Consider the following 20,262-nt stretch of genomic DNA (forward strand, 5'->3'; position numbering starts at 1 on the left):
GTGGCCACACAGGACGAATGCCTGCAACCTAGCATTAGACCCACTAAGGACCAGTCCCTGCTGTGCTGCACTACATATTCTCCTGTAGGTTTTGAATTCACTAAGATCCTACATAAACACTGGCACATCATCAACTCTATACACTTGTGATCACTCCTCAGTATACACTTGTGATCACTCTCAGTATACACTTGTGATCACTCCTCAGTATACACTTGTGATCACTCTCAGTATACACTTCTGATCACTCTCAGTACACACTTGTGATCACTCCTCAGTATACACTTGTGATCACTCCTCAGTACACACTTGTGATCACTCCCCAGTATACACTTGTGATCACTCCTCAGTATACACTTCTGATCACTCTCAGTACACACTTGTGATCACTCCTCAGTATACACTTGTGATCACTCCTCAGTACACACTTGTGATCACTCCCCAGTATACACTTGTGATCACTCCTCAGTACACACTTCTGATCACTCTCAGTATACACTTGTGATCACTCCTCAGTATACACTTGTGATCACTCTCAGTATACACTTGTGATCACTCCTCAGTATACACTTCTGATCACTCTCAGTATACACTTGTGATCACTCTCAGTATACACTTGTGATCACTCCTCAGTATACACTTGTGATCACTCCCCAGTATACACTTGTGATCACTCTCAGTATACACTTGTGATCACTCCTCAGTATACACTTCTGATCACTCCTCAGTATACACTTGTGATCACTCTCAGTATACACTTGTGATCACTCCTCAGTATACACTTGTGATCACTCCTCAGTACACACTTGTGATCACTCCTCAGTACACACTTCTGATCACTCTCAGTACACACTTGTGATCACTCCTCAGTATACACTTGTGATCACTCTCAGTATACACTTGTGATCACTCCTCAGTATACACTTCTGATCACTCTCAGTATACACTTGTGATCACTCCTCAGTATACACTTGTGATCACTCTCAGTATACACTTGTGATCACTCCCCAGTATACACTTGTGATCACTCCTCAGTATACACTTGTGATCACTCCTCAGTATACACTTGTGATCACTCCTCAGTATACACTTGTGATCACTCCTCAGTATACACTTGTGATCACTCCCCAGTATACACTTGTGATTGCTCTCAGTGTACTTTACAGGGAGATGGAGTTGTATAATAATAATATAGCCAAAGGCCTGAATCACAGAGGCTGCTTTTATTTCTAGGTCAGATGATGTGAGTAATCATTTACAGCATAGGCCACAAACAACACTGTAAACTAGTCCTAGAACTTTGAACACTGACAGTTACTGTCTCCTAGGACAGATCCAATTACAGTAGCAAGACACACACTTTGCTCACACGCAAAGTTCAATCACAAACACTAATTCCATATATGGACATCATAGAATGTTCCCAGTACTGGCAGCATGCGTGCAAAAAGAAAGATGAAAACAATGTGTGAACGAACGTAAGACTTGAAGTAATTGTTGCCGTTTGTGTAGCATTGGGGAGGTGTGTATACACTAGGGTTAGGTGCCGTACTTTTAAGGGTACTGACCGAATTACTCAATCGGTGCCACATTTCGGTACCTTGATAGCAGGTAGATTAAGACCCGCCCAGGTGGAAATAATAATCAGAATTCCAATGACGTGCAATTGTGAAGTTTGAACTTAATTTTTACAACTGAAATGACATTTTCTGTTATTACAGAGAGAGTTAAGTACCAAAAAAGGTACCGTTGGGTACTGATACCGAATTCCAGGAACTGATAATGGTACCGTTATTGGTTCAAATGTGAAAGGTACCCAACCCTAGTCATATATTTAAACTAGTGCTGCCAATAGATTAAAATAAATTAACTAATTAATCTCACAATTTTCTGTAATTAATCTAGATTATTCTAGATAAAAAAATATCATTTTTCTGCTTAAGATCAAAGCTTGTAACAGATATTTAATTGAGTAAAATCATGGAATTAATGTAAAATCAACACAAAGAAAGCATATTTAGATTCAAAGACTATTTTAATAGCTTTCTATGAATACAGTTTCTCTCCTGTGAAATAACAAATGTTCAACAAAACCATCAACATGGACTCAGCTAGACCTCTTTCTTATATCCGCGGCGCTAACAGAAATAAAAACAACCCAGGCCTATGTTAAAGTGCAGATTGGCTTAGAGAGGACGATAATGTCTTGTATGAACTACCAGTAATATAAATCATATTAACAACAAAAATGTGTTCCATCTTCATGTCAGATGATTTTCAAAAAGGTGCATGAGTCAATGCAAAAAAAGAACAAGCAAATATACTGCTGAAAGTTCAGAACGTTGAAGATTTTTCACTCCATAGATTAATCTAGATTAATTTATTTTAATGCTTTAAATAATTTAAATTAATCTCAAGTTAAAGCATTAACTTTGACAGCCCTAATTTAAACATAAAAAATTGTTGTAGGAACGGTTTGGGAGGGCTAATTAGGCTAATAAGTGGGTGTATCCTAAAAGCCAAGAGCAAGGCGTGGGCACGCTTTATATACATGATCATACACGACTACTGGTTAGGCAAGGAGATAAAGACGAGACGGAGGATGGCACAATAAAATCCAGAGGGTTCATCTATTGGTCAATCTGATATCGGCAACACGCACACAAAAAGACAAGTTACAAGGTCAAAGGTCACGGTATATGAAGCACTCACATTAGCTCCGCCCCCAGGACCATGGGCACCTTCTCGCCGGAGTGGTCGCTGCTGAAGCGCAGGCTGAAGAGGTGATTGGCGCCGGGCTGCCGCGACGTGGTTCTGACCGGCGACAGGTTGAGATCCTCCAGCTGGCACGGCCCGACCCAGATCTGGTCTCTCAGGGCATAGTCTATCACTGTGTAGCTGTCCTCGCTGGGGGGGAGGAGAGAGGGAAGAGAGAGGGAGGGAGGGAGGAGAAAATTCAGTCACTGTATTCATGTTACAGTATCATCATTGTAAAGACAATCCTACGAACCAAAGTTGCTCCAGGGTAATGCGTTGGTAGTCCGACACGCTCCGAATTGCAGTCCAAAAGAAGTGATAAAGATCCGATGTACTTTGCAAAAATAAACAGGATTTATTTAAAAGCTAATTATGTACTATCACAACAGCCCCAATAGCTGCCTATAACTATAAAACAAACAAAAAAGGGTTTGGTAAATGAACGTAAAACTGGAAATTAATTGCAGTCAAAAACGATATGGTACCGCTCTACCTGGGGCCTACCTGAACTCAAAACTACCTGCCATGTTATAGGAGTGGTTAGGGGGAACGTGGAGGGAAAAAGGGGAGTAGACCAGGTAAGTCTCCATCTTGGAATTCATTATTATTAATAAACACAAAGCACAAAAACCATAATAAACAATATGGGGCCATACAGATACAATTTTCATCCTAGAATTTGGTTCCTACAATCATTACGTCACTATCGGGAGCAGGGGGGGTAGAGGGGAACAGGCTATTCTGCCCCCGGGGTCCAGAGTGTTGGAGCCTCAATAAGGCCCAGGTGACCCCCCCCCCCCACACTTTATAACGGTCACTTGAATACAGCTCCTTGCCTCCTGCCGTCGTTGACCCCCTTCGCAGGGCCCCCCGAGCTTCACGTACGAGAGGGGAAGAAGCGTCGACAACTTGGAAGAGCAGTAGCGGCTGGATTCTACATTACTCAACAGCTCACGGTCCAACAAACAGAATGAATGTGTTGTAAATGTTTATGAATTAGTGTGAAAATATCTACAGCAAGAATTCTGGGGCTCAATGAATCCAAAATGTCAATGTGGTTAGAAGTGGTGGAGAGAATAAAAGCTAGCTTATAATGGTGATGTCTGGTTAGGAGTGAGGGATAATGGAGGTACTATCCAAGAGGGGGTCCGGGAGGGGGGGGTTTGAGCTGGAGCATATGTGTGTAGGGTTTTAGAAAATAGGTATTAGGGGTATATTATATACTAACATTTATATAATTGTAATTTCGCTGGATATACACTGTATACGGTTAAAATGTTATTATAGACTATTTTTGTTTTATCCTGTTTCTGTACTTGCATATATTTTAACCACCTTTACTGAAAGTTTCATTATGCATTGTGTGTTGAGTACTGACTTTTAATAATTTTTTGTTTTGCAATAATAAAAAAAATATAAAAAAAAAGAATTAGTGTGAAAACGTGTGTGAACATAAGCGTGTCGGTTCGTCGTTGCAAGCTAACTCACAGTAGCTAGTCATCTGGCTGAATGAACTACTCCAAAGCTATTGTTGAGGGCGGGCCGGGCACAGGGTGTCAGTATGTTGCTAGGCCACAGGTAGCAAGCTGCTAGAACACTGAACAGCCACAATACAATTGGCTTGTATTGCCATTCTCAGATTCGTGTTGATGATCAATATGGATTTATTGATGACGAGCATATCACTGTAAGCTCCACAGATAGTAGGTGTTTGTGCCGTGTGTGGTGAAATGAGTCTGGTCAATTATAATAAGTCCCATCATTTGAGGGCATATAGTGTTTACTTGGTTCCATTGTACCTCTCAATTTTAAGAATAGAGTATTAATGTCTCTGCCTGACGTCCCTTACATGGTCCTCTGATTTCCTTCCCCTTAGTTGGTCCCCCTCCTCTGTTAAGCGCCTTGGGTTTCCTGAAAGGCGCTATATATATATATATATATATATATATATATATATATATATATTTAAGAAATTATTATTATTATTATCGTCATGTCAGAAGATGCAACAATATTTTCTATCCGTGTGCACGTGCCGTTGTTTGAAGAGAGAGTGGGTGTCTGCATCATCGTTCTCACAATCTCCGCGTGGGAACCGCTCCCGCCTACCTCCGGTCAATAATCTCTAACTACACACCCTCAAGACCCCTACGCTCTGCATCTTCTGGCCGCCTCAGACCCACTCCTATCCGAGCTCCGGGAGGGTCATCAAAGAGAAGCCGCCTATTCTCAGTCCTTGCCCCACAATGGTGGAATGAACTACCCACCCCAGTTAGAACAGCCGAAACCCGTCCAATCTTTCGCCGTCGACTAAAGACGCACTTCTTCAACCATTATCTGAAATAAAAAAAAATTAAAATAAAAAAAATATATATATCGAACCCTAACTAACCTTACTGTCATGCACTTGTCCTAATAAACTAACCTACACTGTAGCACTCAACACTTTGATGAACATTGTTACTCAGCTGATAGAGTTGTGCCCTTCATGATGACTTGTCGTACAGAACTTGTAAGTCGCTTTGGATAAAAGCGTCAGCTAAATGACTAAATGTAAATGTAAATGCGAGTGAAAGAAAACACGGCTAAGTGGTTTCCGTCCGGTTAATGACAGCGGATAGCCGGCTCTCAAAATAACCGCTATGCACATCCCTAGTGTGTACACGACTAGTTAATACAAATAGAAAGGGCTGTGTGAGTTAAGTGACATTGAGCACATTTGATCATTTAGAAATTCTTAATAATAGGGACCCAATCCAAAACAATCTGCCCTTCTGGAGTGAGACCCCTCCCCCCACCACCACTGGTCACAATAACATTCAACCCTGGCACTCCCCCATTTATGAATAGACAAAGCTAAAATAGTTTTGGGCTCTTAATCATTTCAGCTTTAATCTTGTTGTGTACGCTTATCTCGATAGATCTTCTCCCTTCTAGCTGTGGTCGCCTGTGTGTTGTTGTCGTCGTGTTGAGTGCTCTCGCTGCCGAGAATGACCACATTTCCCCCCTCGTTGATTGGTAAAGATCGTATCTCATCCACAGACCTCAGATCAGTGAGGCCTAACAAAAATAATGGTTGGTTTCAGGTTGCCGACCGACCCTGCCGATTTAGGTGCGACCCAATATATTTTATGAGTTTAAAAAAAAAATTATATATTAAAAAAAAAAAAATCCGTTTTTTTTTTTTTTTTTTTTTTTTTTAGAATAAAGTTTCATAGAAATCTTAGTCAAACATTTAGTATTATGGATATTAAACATGCTGGCAGAGTACATGCATCCATGTTGTTGTGAACATTTTAACCCTTTCACTGCCACACGACAGCCGGTTAACCCTTTCACTGTGACAATACAGAAGGTTAGCCCTTTACTATCACACAACCGACGGCGATGCTCCATCATTAGCATCATTAGCTCCGCATCCGCGGAGCTAATGATGCTAATGATGGAGCATCGCCGTCGGTTGTGTGATAGTAAAGGGCTAACCTTCTGTCGTGTGGCAGTGAAAGGGTTAATTAAATAAAGAAATTCCCTATCCATAGTCGCCGTGGGAAAGAATAAAAAAAAATTCCCTACCTACCCATGGCCAAACTGACAACCAACCTGAAACCAACTATTATTTTTGTTAGGCCTTGGTAAAGATCGTATCTCATCCACAGACCTCAGATCAGTGACCGTCTCGGGACCAAAAAAGGACACGGGATCTCGTCCAAAGAAGCGAGGCGTCCTCACCACGAGCGGGTTCTGTAGCTCGTTCTGTAGCTCGTTCGGGAGTCGAGGCTAAACGTCCACAACAGCTCCTATTTTAAACAAAGCCACATGCCGCCATCTGGCCCCGTAATGCGTCAAATGCGTGCCTACATTTCCCATGAGCACCTGGGCCTCATCGCGGCCCTCTGTTTTTTTTTGACAGCTCTCGCCGCTGCTGGTTGTGGGGGAGACACATCTGGAACTCATTGTGAAACTCCCGTGAGAGCCATAACGCTTTACTGTACCAGGAGCGGGGGGGGGGGGGGGGGGGGGGGGGGGAGAGAGAGAGAGAGAGAGAGAGAGAGAGAGAGAGAGAGAGAGAGAGAGAGAGAGAGAGAGAGAGAGAGAGAGAGAGAGAGAGAGAGACGAGTGTGTAGGTGTGTGTATGTGTGCGTAGGTGTGTGTGTGTGTGTAGGTGTGTGTGTGTAGGTGTGTGTGTGTGTGTGTGTGTGTGTGTGTGTGTAGGTGTGTGTGTGTAGGTGTGTGTGTGTGTGTATGTGTATGTGTGTGTGTGTAGGTGTGTGTGTGTGTGTAGGTGTGTGTAGCGGCCCCCACCACAGGAGGTGAACTCCAGCCTACCTGTGTTATGTCATTACAGTTCTAGAACAGCAGCCCAGCCAGGAGACTACTGGACATGAACTAGCTTCATCTTGATCCAGCATGTGGACTGGCACACACAACACACACACACACAACACACACACACACACACGTAGATGCACAAACAGATAAACACACACAATTTCCGACAAGCATGGAGAGAGAAGCCAAGCAGCGAACAACCAAGGGTGAAACTCAAACCCAGACACACGCACGCACACACACACACACACACACACACACACACACACACACACACACACACACACACACACACACACACACACACACACACACACACACACACACACACACACACACACACACACACACACACACACACACACACACACACACACACACACACACACACACACACACACACACACACACACACACACACACACACACACACACACACACACACACACACACACACACACACACACACACACACACGGCTGGTGGTGGGGGGGGTATCCCGTCACGGTCGGGAGGTTCTCAACAGGGCTCAACTGTTACCCAACTACCCCCACTGCCCACCAATCAATCAGGTCCAAGCCCACCGCTCTCACAACCAATCAGACACCTCGGAGCAAAAGGTGGAGAGCCGGACAGATAAATCAGATAGAAGCGGGCGGGAGAGGAGGGGGGGCGAGAAAAATGATTGGATAGGGTGGTACTAGAGAACAGACAGAGAGTATGGCTGGTCCGATCGGGAACCGATTAGGACGGGAGGAGATCAAACGGAAGGTGACAACAACCCAAACCTCTGGGCTTTCGCCTCACGCTGGCGTTTGGCTGCTACACTACAGCGTCTGGAATAGTCGTGTACTCGAGTCGTTGACAGGAATCCAAGGAGAGAGAGAGATTTTCCTCTCATGAAAAACAGACCTGGAGATAAACCTCTGGGACGTCCCGTCACACCCCTCGGCCTGCCAATGGATCAGTTCCACCCACACAAGAGAACATCTCCTGGACATCCATGTGATGCTCAGTCAAAAGCGGTAGATAGTTATGGTACTGTGGTAAACAGATAGTTATGGTAAACAGATAGTTATGGTACTGTGGTAAACAGATAGTTATGGTACTGTGGTAAACAGATAGTTATGGTAAACAGATAGTTATGATACTGTGGTGAACAGATAGTTATGGTACTGTGGTAAACAGATAGTTATGGTACTGTGGTAAACAGATAGTTATGGTAAACAGATAATAATAATACATTCAATTTATAGTGCACTCTATATTTGGAAACCAAATCTCAGAGTGCTAGTTATAGATAGTTATGGTACTGTGGTAAAGATATAGTTATGGTACAGTAGTAAACAGATAGTTATGGTACTGTGGTAAACAGATAGTTATGGTAAACAGATAGTTATGGTACTGTGGTAAACAGATAGTTATGGTAAACACATAGTTATGGTACTGTGGTAAACAGATAGTTATGGTAAACAGATAGTTATGGTACTTATGGTAAACAGATAGTTATGATACTGTGGTAAACAGATCGTTTTTTTTTTATCCACTTTTTCTCCCATTTTCTATATTTTCTCCCATCCCAATTTTCGTATCATCCAATTCAACCCTCCCCTGTCACGAACGCCGTTTCTTGCCTCCCACAAGCCGGCTGCAATGTGGACTAAGTCATACATAGCACAAGTCCCCTCCGGTACTTGAGGTAACAGCAGTCGCATCTTTTCACCTGCGCAGCTCGATCTCTCAGTGGCGAGGAGTAACGCGTGGGAGGCTCACGCTGCCCCCGACACTTCCTGATTCTACTGCGCAGGCGCACCAACCGACCTGTAGGAGTCGCTGTCCACAACGCCCGATCCCCACCCATCAGTTTCCCACCCCCTAATACGGCCAATGTGTATTAGTACGGACGACCAGCTAAACTGAAAGCAAATGTGGAGCGCTGGGCTCGAACAGGCGAGCCCAGCGTCTCCAGATTTCGTGGCGAGCACCTTGCCCACTACGCCACGTAGCCGCCACGTGGTAAACAGATAGTTATGGTAAACAGATAGTTATGGTAAACAGATAGTTATGGTACTGTGGTAAACAGATAGTTATGGTACTGTGGTAAACAGATAGTTATGGTAAACAGATAGTTATGGTACTTATGGTAAACAGATAGTTATGGTAAACAGATAGTTATGGTACTTATGGTAAACAGATAGTTATGGTAAACAGATAGTTATGATACTGTGGTAAACAGATAGTTATGGTAAACAGATAGTTATGATACTGTGGTAAACAGATAGTTATGGCACTGTGGTGAACAGAGATAGTTATGGTGCTGTGGTGAACAGATAGTTATGATACTGTGGTGAACAGATAGTTATGGCACTGTGGTGAACAGAGATAGTTATGGTGCTGTGGTGAACAGATAGTTATGATACTGTGGTGAACAGATAGTTATGGCACTGTGGTGAACAGAGATAGTTATGGTGCTGTGGTGAACAGATAGTTATGATACTGTGGTGAACAGATAGTTATGGTGCTGTGGTGAACAGATAGTTATGGTGCTGTGGTGAACAGAGATAGTTATGGTGCTGTGGTGAACAGATAGTTATGGTGCTGTGGTGAACAGAGATAGTTATGGTGCTGTGGTGAACAGAGATAGTTATGGTGCTGTGGTGAACAGATAGTTATGGTGCTGTGGTAAACAGAGATAGTTATGGTGCTGTGGTGAACAGAGATAGTTATGGTGCTGTGGTGAACAGATAGTTATGGCACTGTGGTGAACAGAGATAGTTATGGTGCTGTGGTGAACAGAGATAGTTATGGTGCTGTGGTGAACAGATAGTTATGGTGCTGTGGTGAACAGATAGTTATGGTGCTGTGGTGAACAGATATAGTTATGGTGCTGTGGTGAACAGATAGTTATGGTGCTGTGGTGAACAGAGATAGTTATGGTGCTGTGGTGAACAGATAGTTATGGTGCTGTGGTGAACAGATATAGTTATGGTGCTGTGGTGAACAGAGATAGTTATGGTGCTGTGGTGAACAGAGATAGTTATGGCGCTGTGGTGAACAGAGATAGTTATGGTGCTGTGGTGAACAGATAGTTATGGTGCTGTGGTGAACAGAGATAGTTATGGTGCTGTGGTGAACAGAGATAGTTATGGTGCTGTGGTGAACAGATAGTTATGGTGCTGTGGTGAACAGAGATAGTTATGGTACTGTGGTGAACAGAGATAGTTATGGTGCTGTGGTGAACAGATAGTTATGGTGCTGTGGTGAACAGAGATAGTTATGGTGCTGTGGTGAACAGATAGTTATGGTGCTGTGGTGAACAGATAGTTATGGTGCTGTGGTGAACAGAGATAGTTATGGTGCTGTGGTGAACAGAGATAGTTATGGTGCTGTGGTGAACAGATATAGGTATGATACTGTGGTGAACAGATAGTTATGGTGCTGTGGTGAACAGATAGTTATGGTGCTGTGGTGAACAGAGATAGGTATGATACTGTGGTGAACAGATAGTTATGGTGCTGTGGTGAACAGATAGTTATGGTGCTGTGGTGAACAGATAGTTATGGTGCTGTGGTGAACAGAGATAGTTATGGCGCTGTGGTGAACAGAGATAGTTATGGTGCTGTGGTGAACAGATAGTTATGGTGCTGTGGTGAACAGAGATAGTTATGGTGCTGTGGTGAACAGAGATAGTTATGGTGCTGTGGTGAACAGAGTTATGGTGCTGTGGTGAACAGATAGTTATGGTGCTGTGGTAAACAGAGATATTTATGGTGCTGTGGTGAACAGAGATAGTTATGGTGCTGTGGTGAACAGATAGTTATGGTGCTGTGATGAACAGAGATAGTTATGGTGCTGTGGTGAACAGAGATAGTTATGGTGCTGTGGTGAACAGAGATAGTTATGGTGGTGAACAGAGATAGTTATGATACTTATGGTAAACAGAGATAGTTATGGTGCTGTGGTGAACAGATAGTTATGGTGCTGTGGTGAACAGAGATAGTTATGGTGCAGTGGTGAACAGAGATAGTTATGGTGCTGTGGTGAACAGATAGTTATGGTGCTGTGGTGAACAGAGATAGTTATGGTGCTGTGGTGAACAGATAGTTATGGTGCTGTGGTGAACAGAGATAGTTATGGTGCTGTGGTGAACAGAGATAGTTATGGTGCTGTGGTGAACAGATAGTTATGGTGCTGTGGTGAACAGATAGTTATGGTGCTGTGGTGAACAGAGATAGTTATGGTGCTGTGGTGAACAGAGATAGTTATGGTGCTGTGGTGAACAGAGATAGTTATGGTGCTGTGGTGAACAGATAGTTATGGTGCTGTGGTGAACAGATAGTTATGGTGCTGTGGTGAACAGAGTTAGTTATGGTGCTGTGGTGAACAGAGATAGTTATGGTGCTGTGGTGAACAGAGATAGTTATGGTGCTGTGGTGAACAGAGATAGTTATGGTGCTGTGGTGAACAGAGATAGTTATGGCGCTGTGGTGAACAGAGATAGTTATGGTGCTGTGGTGAACAGAGATAGTTATGGTGCTGTGGTGAACAGAGATAGTTATGGTGCTGTGGTGAACAGAGATAGTTATGGTCATTGACAGGAATCCAAAAAGAGAGATTTCCCTCTCATGAAAATACTGTGGTAAACAGAGAGAGATCTAATGATAATCTAATGATCTCTGATAGGAGGATATCAAAGAAAGAGGTGGCGTGGGGAATACTAGGTCATGACTATTTGTGAAACAAGCCAGCCAGTTAAACACATGGAAATTCACATTACCAATGTCATTATAAATAATTATTCTTTCAAAACAGAATACAAAATAGAACGTTTAAATTCGTCAGCAGGGGGGTGAGAGTCATGATGTTCCTCCCGGGAGCTCGTTATAGTGCGAGCTCCCGCCATTAATTAGTCAACAGTTTCCCAACAGTAATCAGACGGTATTACAGTCACTTAAACTTGATTACTGTAGGAAATGCTAATTAGGACCCGTTCCGCATCACCGGGGGAACCCTGCATTCTCCGCAGCTACCGTACCGTACTGTACACCCGCTGAACACACGTACACCTGGTCGTAATGAGAACCGCGAGCGAGCAGTGATAACACAGGAATCTAGTAACACGTCATCAGGGTCGTGCCAGCTAGCTACCATCTTACTGTACAACCAGTTATAAAAACAACACACACACACACCCGTTCCCTCCCACACACACCCTCCTCGGAGCCGCTCCCTGGAGAGGAGATGTGCAGCGGAGAGGAGAGAAATACTGAGATAGAGGAAGTTTACAGTAGAGAGAAAGAAAGTACAGAGTTCTGGTGCAAAGTGTGTGTGTGTGTGGGGGGGGTGGGGGTGGGGGGGGCAGAGAGATTAGGGTCAACGTCTCACACACACACACACAGAAACGCACACACACACGAAGCCACAGACGCACAGAGTTCATTAGAGCAGAATGTCCTGGTGCAGAGTGGGAGTTTGTCCTAATCAAACAAACAGCGGGAGAAGGAAACAGGCTGGACAGACAGACAGACAGACAGACAGACAGAGAGACAGACAGACAGAGAGACAGACAGACAGACAGCATGTCCTTAGCCATTGCACTTTATTGTCTCGTCGTTGTCTCACTGTTCTGTCCCATTTTGCACTTTTTTATTTGTGAAAAAAGTGTATGCACACATATCACGTTCCTATGTGTTGTGTAAACATAATGGCAATAAGTCATCTGAATGTGAATCAGACAGACAGCATGTGGACATTAGTAGAGAGATGGGAGACCATCTGAGGATGACGGTGGAGAGAGAGCACATGTGCAATTGAGAGACAGAGAGAAAGAAAGAAAGAAAGAAAGAGAGAGAGAGAGAGAGAGAGAGAGAGAGAGAGAGAGAGAGAGAGAGAGACCAGGACAGAGAGACCCATTGTGAGAAAGAGAGAGCAAGGTAGGGTGGAAGGGGGGGGTGATATCGAGAGAGAGAGACAGAGAAAGAGAGACAGAGAGAAAGAAAGAAAGAGAGAGAGACAGAGAGAAAGAAAGAAATAAAGAGAGAAAGAAAGAGAGAAAGAGAGAGACAGACACAAGGGTGGAGGAATGAGCTTTTCCAGATCGCTTTTCCCCCTCAACAATAACAGTGGTTAGACGAGGCCCGGTATCAGAGAGGAGGAGGAGGAGAGAAGGGGGAGACGTGAAGAGGAGGGGGAGAGGGGGAGAGAGAGAGAGAGAGAGAGAGAGAGAGAGAGAGAGAGAGACAGAGAGAGAGACAGAGAGACAGAGAGACAGAGAGAGAGCAGCTGGTGTGTATGGAGTCAGAGTTATGCAAGTGTTCCTTAGAGCCAGACCACACGACACCAGACTAGCGTAGCCCATGAGCACAACCGCGCCTAAACTAACGGATCCGAGCCTAGCGGAACGCGGGGCTGGCTGGCTGGCTAGCTAGCGCACCGTTAGTGGTCCCTTTCTCACGGCTATCAAGAGCCGAGAGGTATAGGGGAGAGGATCCGAGTAAACTTACTTTTGGCAAGATGGCAGCACCAAGTTTGAAAAAAAAGGCGGGAAGAGCAATTATGTCATTATATGAGCAAATATGTCAAATATTAGAAGAAAATTATGTGCATTAGCGCCGCCACGCCTCTCATAGTGGATTAGTCGGCGCGTACGTGTTTAAGCGCTGAAAGAGTTATTAGTCGTCAATCAGTTTGTTATTATGGGAAACTATATCATCTCTTTGATCTGGCGTAACAACAATATTCACAAATATGATTCTCTAATCATAAGCGTTTGAGGGCCGTTTGGCACGGCTGCCTTCCGTCACAGAACAATAACGCGGGGAGGATTACAGGATCTGTTGATTAAATCAATGACGCAATGAGTTGACAAAGTCCCATGATGCGCGCACACACACACACACACAAACACACACACACTAGTGGCCTTGCATGTGCACTGGGATACGAGGGGGTGGAGGGGGGGTATTTGGGTGTCATGGATGTGGATGGTGTCAATGTGTCAAATGTTTACATGACTCATAATGGATAGCAAAAATACGATACGTTAGATATTTTCTGCTCCGGGCTCCGGCCTCTTTGCATCCCTACCGCGCTTTTGTTTTGCTTCTGCAGATGGCGCGGTGGTGCAGTGTAGCGTGCCACTGCAAGAACCCCCCCCCCCTCCCCCCTCCGCAGGGCGAACCAATATTAGATCAACTTCACTTATTCTCATACACGCACACAAGAAGAGTCACATTTTTACAAATCCGTCGTCGACTACATTCGCTCCAGAGCCCCTAACCTTCACCTCCGCACCAGTAGAGCCTCGACATTCTGCCCCCGACCCCCTAAAATAGCCCCCCGTCCCTGGCCGACGTCCCCACAAGTATAGGGGGATGAAACGAGAGAACACACACACATGGATTCGGGAGAACTCCCTGTTCCCCCAACGCCAGCCTGACGCCGCACACTGCAGGAAGCGCCGCTGTTCCCAGTTCAGATTCCTAGAAAAATATAACGGAATGTTTTCATGATTCTCAGGAATTCCGAGCGAGCCGAGTGGCAGGCAGCGCAATCAATCCCAGATCCAGCGGGAGACGGGAGGAGATGGAGGGGAGATCACGTTTATGGGGGAAAATAAGACCCGTGCGTGCACTTACATAGATACATACATACACGCATACACGCACGCACACATACATACTACACACACGCACTCACAAATGAGACAAAGAAACGAGAACCACATCGTTTCCAGGAAGTGCTCTTAATGGCTCTCCGCTCCATGTTGCCAGAGACGAGAGGAAATGGGGGGGAAACAAATTCTGGGCCGACAATAAGCAGTTCCACGACGATCACATGACACACACATGTGTACGGCAGCTGTGCACGAGTTCAGCTGAAGTGGGGTGTATATGTTGAGCTAGTGGGCTGTATCGAAGGTGATGAACATTATGTTGAGCTATAGTGTGTTATATCGAAGGTGATGAACATTATGTTGAGCTATAGTGTGTTGTATCGAAGGTGATGAACATATGTTGAGCTAGTGTGCTGTATCGAAGGTGATGAACATATGTTGAGCTGTATCGAAGGTGATGAACATATGTTGAGCTGTATCGAAGGTGATGAACATATGTTGAGCTGTATCGAAGGTGATGAACATATGTTGAGCTGTATCGAAGGTGATGAACATATGTTGAGCTGTATCGAAGGTGATAAACATATGTTGAGCTGTATCGAAGGTGATGAACATATGTTGAGCTGTATCGAAGGTGATAAACATATGTTGAGCTGTATCGAAGGTGATGAACATATGTTGAGCAACTTGAGCTGTATCGAAGGTGATGAACATATGTTGAGCTAGTGTGCTGTATCGAAGGTGATAAACATATGTTGAGCTAGTGTGCTGTATCGAAGGTGATAAACATATGTTGAGCTTGTGTACTTAACTGTATAGAAGATGAATATATATATATATGTTGAGCTAGTATGCTGTATAGGTGATAAATATATATGTTGAGCTTGTATACTGTATATAAGATGATAAATATATGTGTTGAGCTAGTGTGATGTATACAGTAGAATATGATAAATATATATATCGGGCTAGTGTGCTGTATACAGTAGAATATGATAAATATTAGGGATGCTCAATATTGTCTTTTTTACCGATATACCGATATTGTCCAACTCTTAATTTCCGATACCGATATCACATTTTAATGCCGATATCGGCCGATAATATCGGTAGGCCGATAATATCGGACATCCCTAATAAATATATATGTTGGGCTAGTATGCTGCATAGAAGATGATAAATATACATAGCCACTACAGAGATACACAACTCATAGTGAGGCTGGAGCTGGTTCAGGGGGTGTTTCAGGCGAATATAGATGACTGACTCAGCCCGGAGAGCCGCTCTGTGTGGTCCGTTCATCCACGGCTTTCCCAACGTGTTTACCTCCCGACAGATAATGATCCTTTGCTTTGCCTTCACGTGTTAAACGGAGGTAATTTATTCTAAACAAACCGCCGCCATACAGGTTAATTTCCCAGAATGAGTCGAAGCCTGAGGATAAATGAAGACAATACAAAAAACACACACACACCCTTCATTCAGGGTCTTAATGTGGTCACACACACACACACACACACACACACACACACACACACACACACACACACACACACACACACACACACACACACACACACACACACACACACACACACACACACACACACACACACACACACACACACACACACACACACACACACACACACACACACACACACACACACACACAACATTAAGACCCTGAATGGAGGGTGTGTGACAAACCCACACACACTGTCGCCTATTCTCTCTCTGCATGTCAGGACAGGTGAGTTATGGGGAAACGCCGCCACACCAAGGCCACAGTCTACATACCAGATAAATCACGCTCGCGCGCACGCACGCACCACACACACACACACACACACACACACACACACACACACACACACACACACAGGCAACACAGAGTGCTTCCCAACTGTAAGCTCTCGTCTCTTGGAGCGGTGCGCTCACCTCTTCTTGCGGGTGACGATGAGGACGTCGTTGAAGAGGAAGAAGTAGACCTGTTGCCGTGACGTCCGCTTGAGGAAGATGCCGTTCTCCTCCACGAAGGCCGTGAGCTCCCCCCTCTTCACCATCCACCTGGAGGACGACACCAGGGGGAAGGGCTGGGGGGGGGGAAGCGGAGAGGATGGGAGAGTTACAACCAAGTCCCAGTGTCCTCAACTATGAAAAACATGTCTGACGTGAACTATGGTAACGCTTTGTGTGTGTGTGTGTGTGTAAATGGACTGCATTTTGTGTGCATACTTTTTACACAATACTGCACAATTACACAGCCCTGCTACATATTCTATTCCACTGTATTCTTATTCTAATGTGGTATATATATTTTACTACACCCTGCACAATTGTACAGCCCCGTCCTATAATATTATTAGATTCTATTGTACTTTTATTTAAAATTTTGTTTATAATATTCAATTTTATTTTACTTTCATTTTCTGTTAGTGTTGCACCAAACGACAAAAACAAAATGGCAATAAAGACCTTTCTGATTCTAAATCCGATTTATATAGCGCTTTTATCCAAGGCACTTTACAACGTTTCACACATTCACACACCGACGGCGGAGGTGACCATGCAAGGTGCCAACCTGCTCATCGGGAGCAGTTAGGGGTTAAGTGTCTTGCTCAAGGACACTTCGACACGGTGCCGGGAGGAGTGGGAATCGAACCGGGAACCTTTTGATTAACAGATTAACAGACCACTCTACCTCCTGAGGGACTGCCGCCCTTGTGTGTGAGTGTGTAGAGAGAGAGAGAGAGAGAGAGAGAGAGAGAGAGAGAGAGAGAGAGAGAGAGAGTGTGAGTGAGTGAGTGAGTGAGTGAGTGAGTGAGTGAGTGAGTGAGTGAGTGAGTGAGTGAGTGAGTGAGTGAGTGTGTGCGTGTGTGTGTGTGTGTGTGTGTGTGCGCACGTGCGTGTGTGTGTGTGTGTGCGCAACAGCTGGCTATGCAGGCTCAGGGTTTGCTCACTAGCCTGTAGACATGTGTTAATCCCAAATGTGCCAACAGCTTTTTCCCACACTTCAGACACTCACAACACACACACAAACACACAGGCGTGCCCAACTCGGCATGCCTGTGTGGGTGTGTGTGTGTGTGTGTGTGTAGTGAGTGACCATGGTGTATATGTTGTACTGTATGAATTGGCTGTGCATCATGTAGTATATGCATCTGTGCATATAGGTCACCCTCATTAAATAGGCATCTTGTCTATTGACGCCAACTGATGGGAAACATAGCATGTGTTTAAAAGAGAGCATGGGAACGAGAGAGAGGGAGAAAAACGTAAAGAGCGAGTGAGAGAGAGAAAGAGAAACTTAAAGAACGAGTGAGAGAGAGGGAGAGAGAGAAAGAGAAACTTAAATAACAAGTGAGAGAGGGAAAGGGAGAGAGATAAAGAGAAACGTATAGAGCGAGAGAGAGAGGGAGAGAGAGAGAGAGAGGGAGAAAGATAAACTTAAAGAGCGAGTGAGTGTGATAGAGAGGGAGAGAGAAAAACTTAAATAACGAGTGAGGGGGAAAGGGAGAGAGATAAAGAGAAACGTATAGAGCGAGAGAGAGAGAGAGAGAGAGAGAGAGAGAGAGAAAGAGAAACTTAAAGAGCGAGTGAGTGTGATAGAGAGGGAGAGAGAAAAACTTAAATAACGAGTGAGAGAGGGAAAGGGAGAGAGATAAAGAGAAACGTATAGAGCGAGTGAGAGAGGGAGAGAGAGAGAGAGGGAGAAAGATAAACTTAAAGAGCGAGTGAGTGTGATAGAGAGGGAGAGAGAGAAACTTAAATAGCAAGTAAGAGAGAGTGAGATAGAAAGAGAGATAGAGAAACTTAAAGAGCGAGTGAGTGTGATAGAGAGGGAGAGAGAGAAACTTAAATAGCGAGTAAGAGAGAGTGAGATAGAAAGAGAGATAGAGAAACTTAAAGAGCGAGTAAGAGAGAGTGAGATAGAAAGAGAGATAGAGAAACTTAAAGAGCGAGTAAGAGAGAGTGAGATAGAAAGAGAGATAGAGAAACTTAAAGAGCGAGTAAGAGAGAGTGAGATAGAAAGAGAGATAGAGAAACTTAAAGAGCGAGTAAGAGAGAGAGAGATCAGAGACGTGGAGGACAACCAAGGAGGACAACCAAGATCACAATGACTAGAGTGCAGTCATTCATCAACGGATGCCCCGAGGCGGATCCTGAACATCCACTGGCCAGATACCATCAGTAACAATGATCTCTGGCAGAGAACGGGCGAACAACCAGTGGAAGAACAAATCAAGAGAAGAAAGTGGGGATGGATCGGCCACACACTACGCAAACCAAACACCAGCTCCACCAGACAGGCCCTTAGATGGAACCCCCAAGGCAAAAGGAAGACAGACAACTTGGAGACAGACATCACACGGAGCGGACTGACATGGAAACAGCTGGAAAGCAAAAGCACAGGACAGAGGACCCTGGCGAACTGTTGTCGACGGCCTATGCTCCCACAAAAGGAGCGATAGGCGTAAGTAAGTAAGAGAGAGAGAGAGAGAGAGAAAGATAAGCTTAATGAGTGTGTAAAGGGGAGAGACAGAGGAGTGCGTCATCAGCATAGCATGTGAACAGAGAGCATGTTGCGTCTTCCGCGCGCCGAGGCCTCACCTTGATCTTGAACTCCAGCTGTGAGTTAATGGTGTACATCATCTCTATCCTCTCCATGGTGCGAGCTCCTTCGTTACACTTCCTCACCACCTACACAAAACATAAACAACGCAGTTCACAGTCACTGGTCGTTCCATCAACATTTCCCTTTTTTTTTTTTTTATTATCTTTTTCCCCCTCCTTTTTCCTCCGATTTTCTCTTATCCCAATGTTAGTCGTTATGCCAATTCCCAATCCCCTTCCTGGTCGCTGCGCACTTACCCCCCACAGTCGGTCTGGGAGAGTGGAGGCTACCACGTGCTTCCTCCGACACACGTCTAGCCAATCAACCGCTTCTTTTCACCTGGCAGCGCGGATCCTCCCTGAGAGGGCGTAGCGTGTGGAAGGATCACACTATCCCACTCAGGTCCTATCCGCGCTTAGCAGGCGCCCCGACCGAACTGTAGGAGTCGCTGTTTACAACAACCCGGACCCACCCCGCCAGCTTCTCCCACCCTCTAATACAGCCAATTGTATTAGTGTGAACGGCCAGCCAAGCTGGTGACAACCCCGGAGCTGTGAGCTGGATTCAAACAGGCGAATCCAGCGTCTCTGGTGTTGGTGACGAACGCAATCTCCGCTACCTGACCGCCCGAGCGTTTCTAACTTGTAAGACTCTGGGGGGGGGAATCAACTTAAAACAGCATATTTCATTGATAAGTACACGATTAAAGATATAACTTGTACACAGTACACGCTGTGATTATAGTCTCCACCGAAAGCTACAGTAGAATGAAAAAAAAACGATCTATAATATAATAATACTATAATAGTGACAAGAGGGACACAAAAAGAGAAAAATCTCAAACGTGAGAATATTTGGTTTAAAAATGGGGAACAGACATGAAAAATAAGAAGGACACATGATCCAGTGTGTCGGCGCCGAGGCGTTGAACGCTGTGTGCAGT

General features: G+C 44.6%; 1 protein-coding gene across 1 annotated transcript; it reads right to left on the reverse strand.

Moving 5' to 3' along the window:
• Window positions 1-2,712: 2,712 nt before the first annotated feature.
• LOC311248213 (rho guanine nucleotide exchange factor 26-like) lies at window positions 2,713-19,405 on the reverse strand (the record flags this gene model as incomplete). The annotated part of the gene is made up of 3 exons (XM_084339136.1): window positions 2,713-2,907; window positions 16,643-16,797; window positions 19,316-19,405. Coding segments are annotated over 3 exons (440 nt in total), but the record flags the coding sequence as incomplete, so codon positions are not given.
• Between the last annotated feature and the right edge of the window lie 857 nt (window positions 19,406-20,262).

This window comes from Notolepis coatsorum (genome assembly GCF_963971535.1).
Source record: "Notolepis coatsorum genome assembly, contig: SCAFFOLD_1945, whole genome shotgun sequence".
Classification (NCBI taxonomy): domain Eukaryota; kingdom Metazoa; phylum Chordata; class Actinopteri; order Aulopiformes; family Paralepididae; genus Notolepis; species Notolepis coatsorum.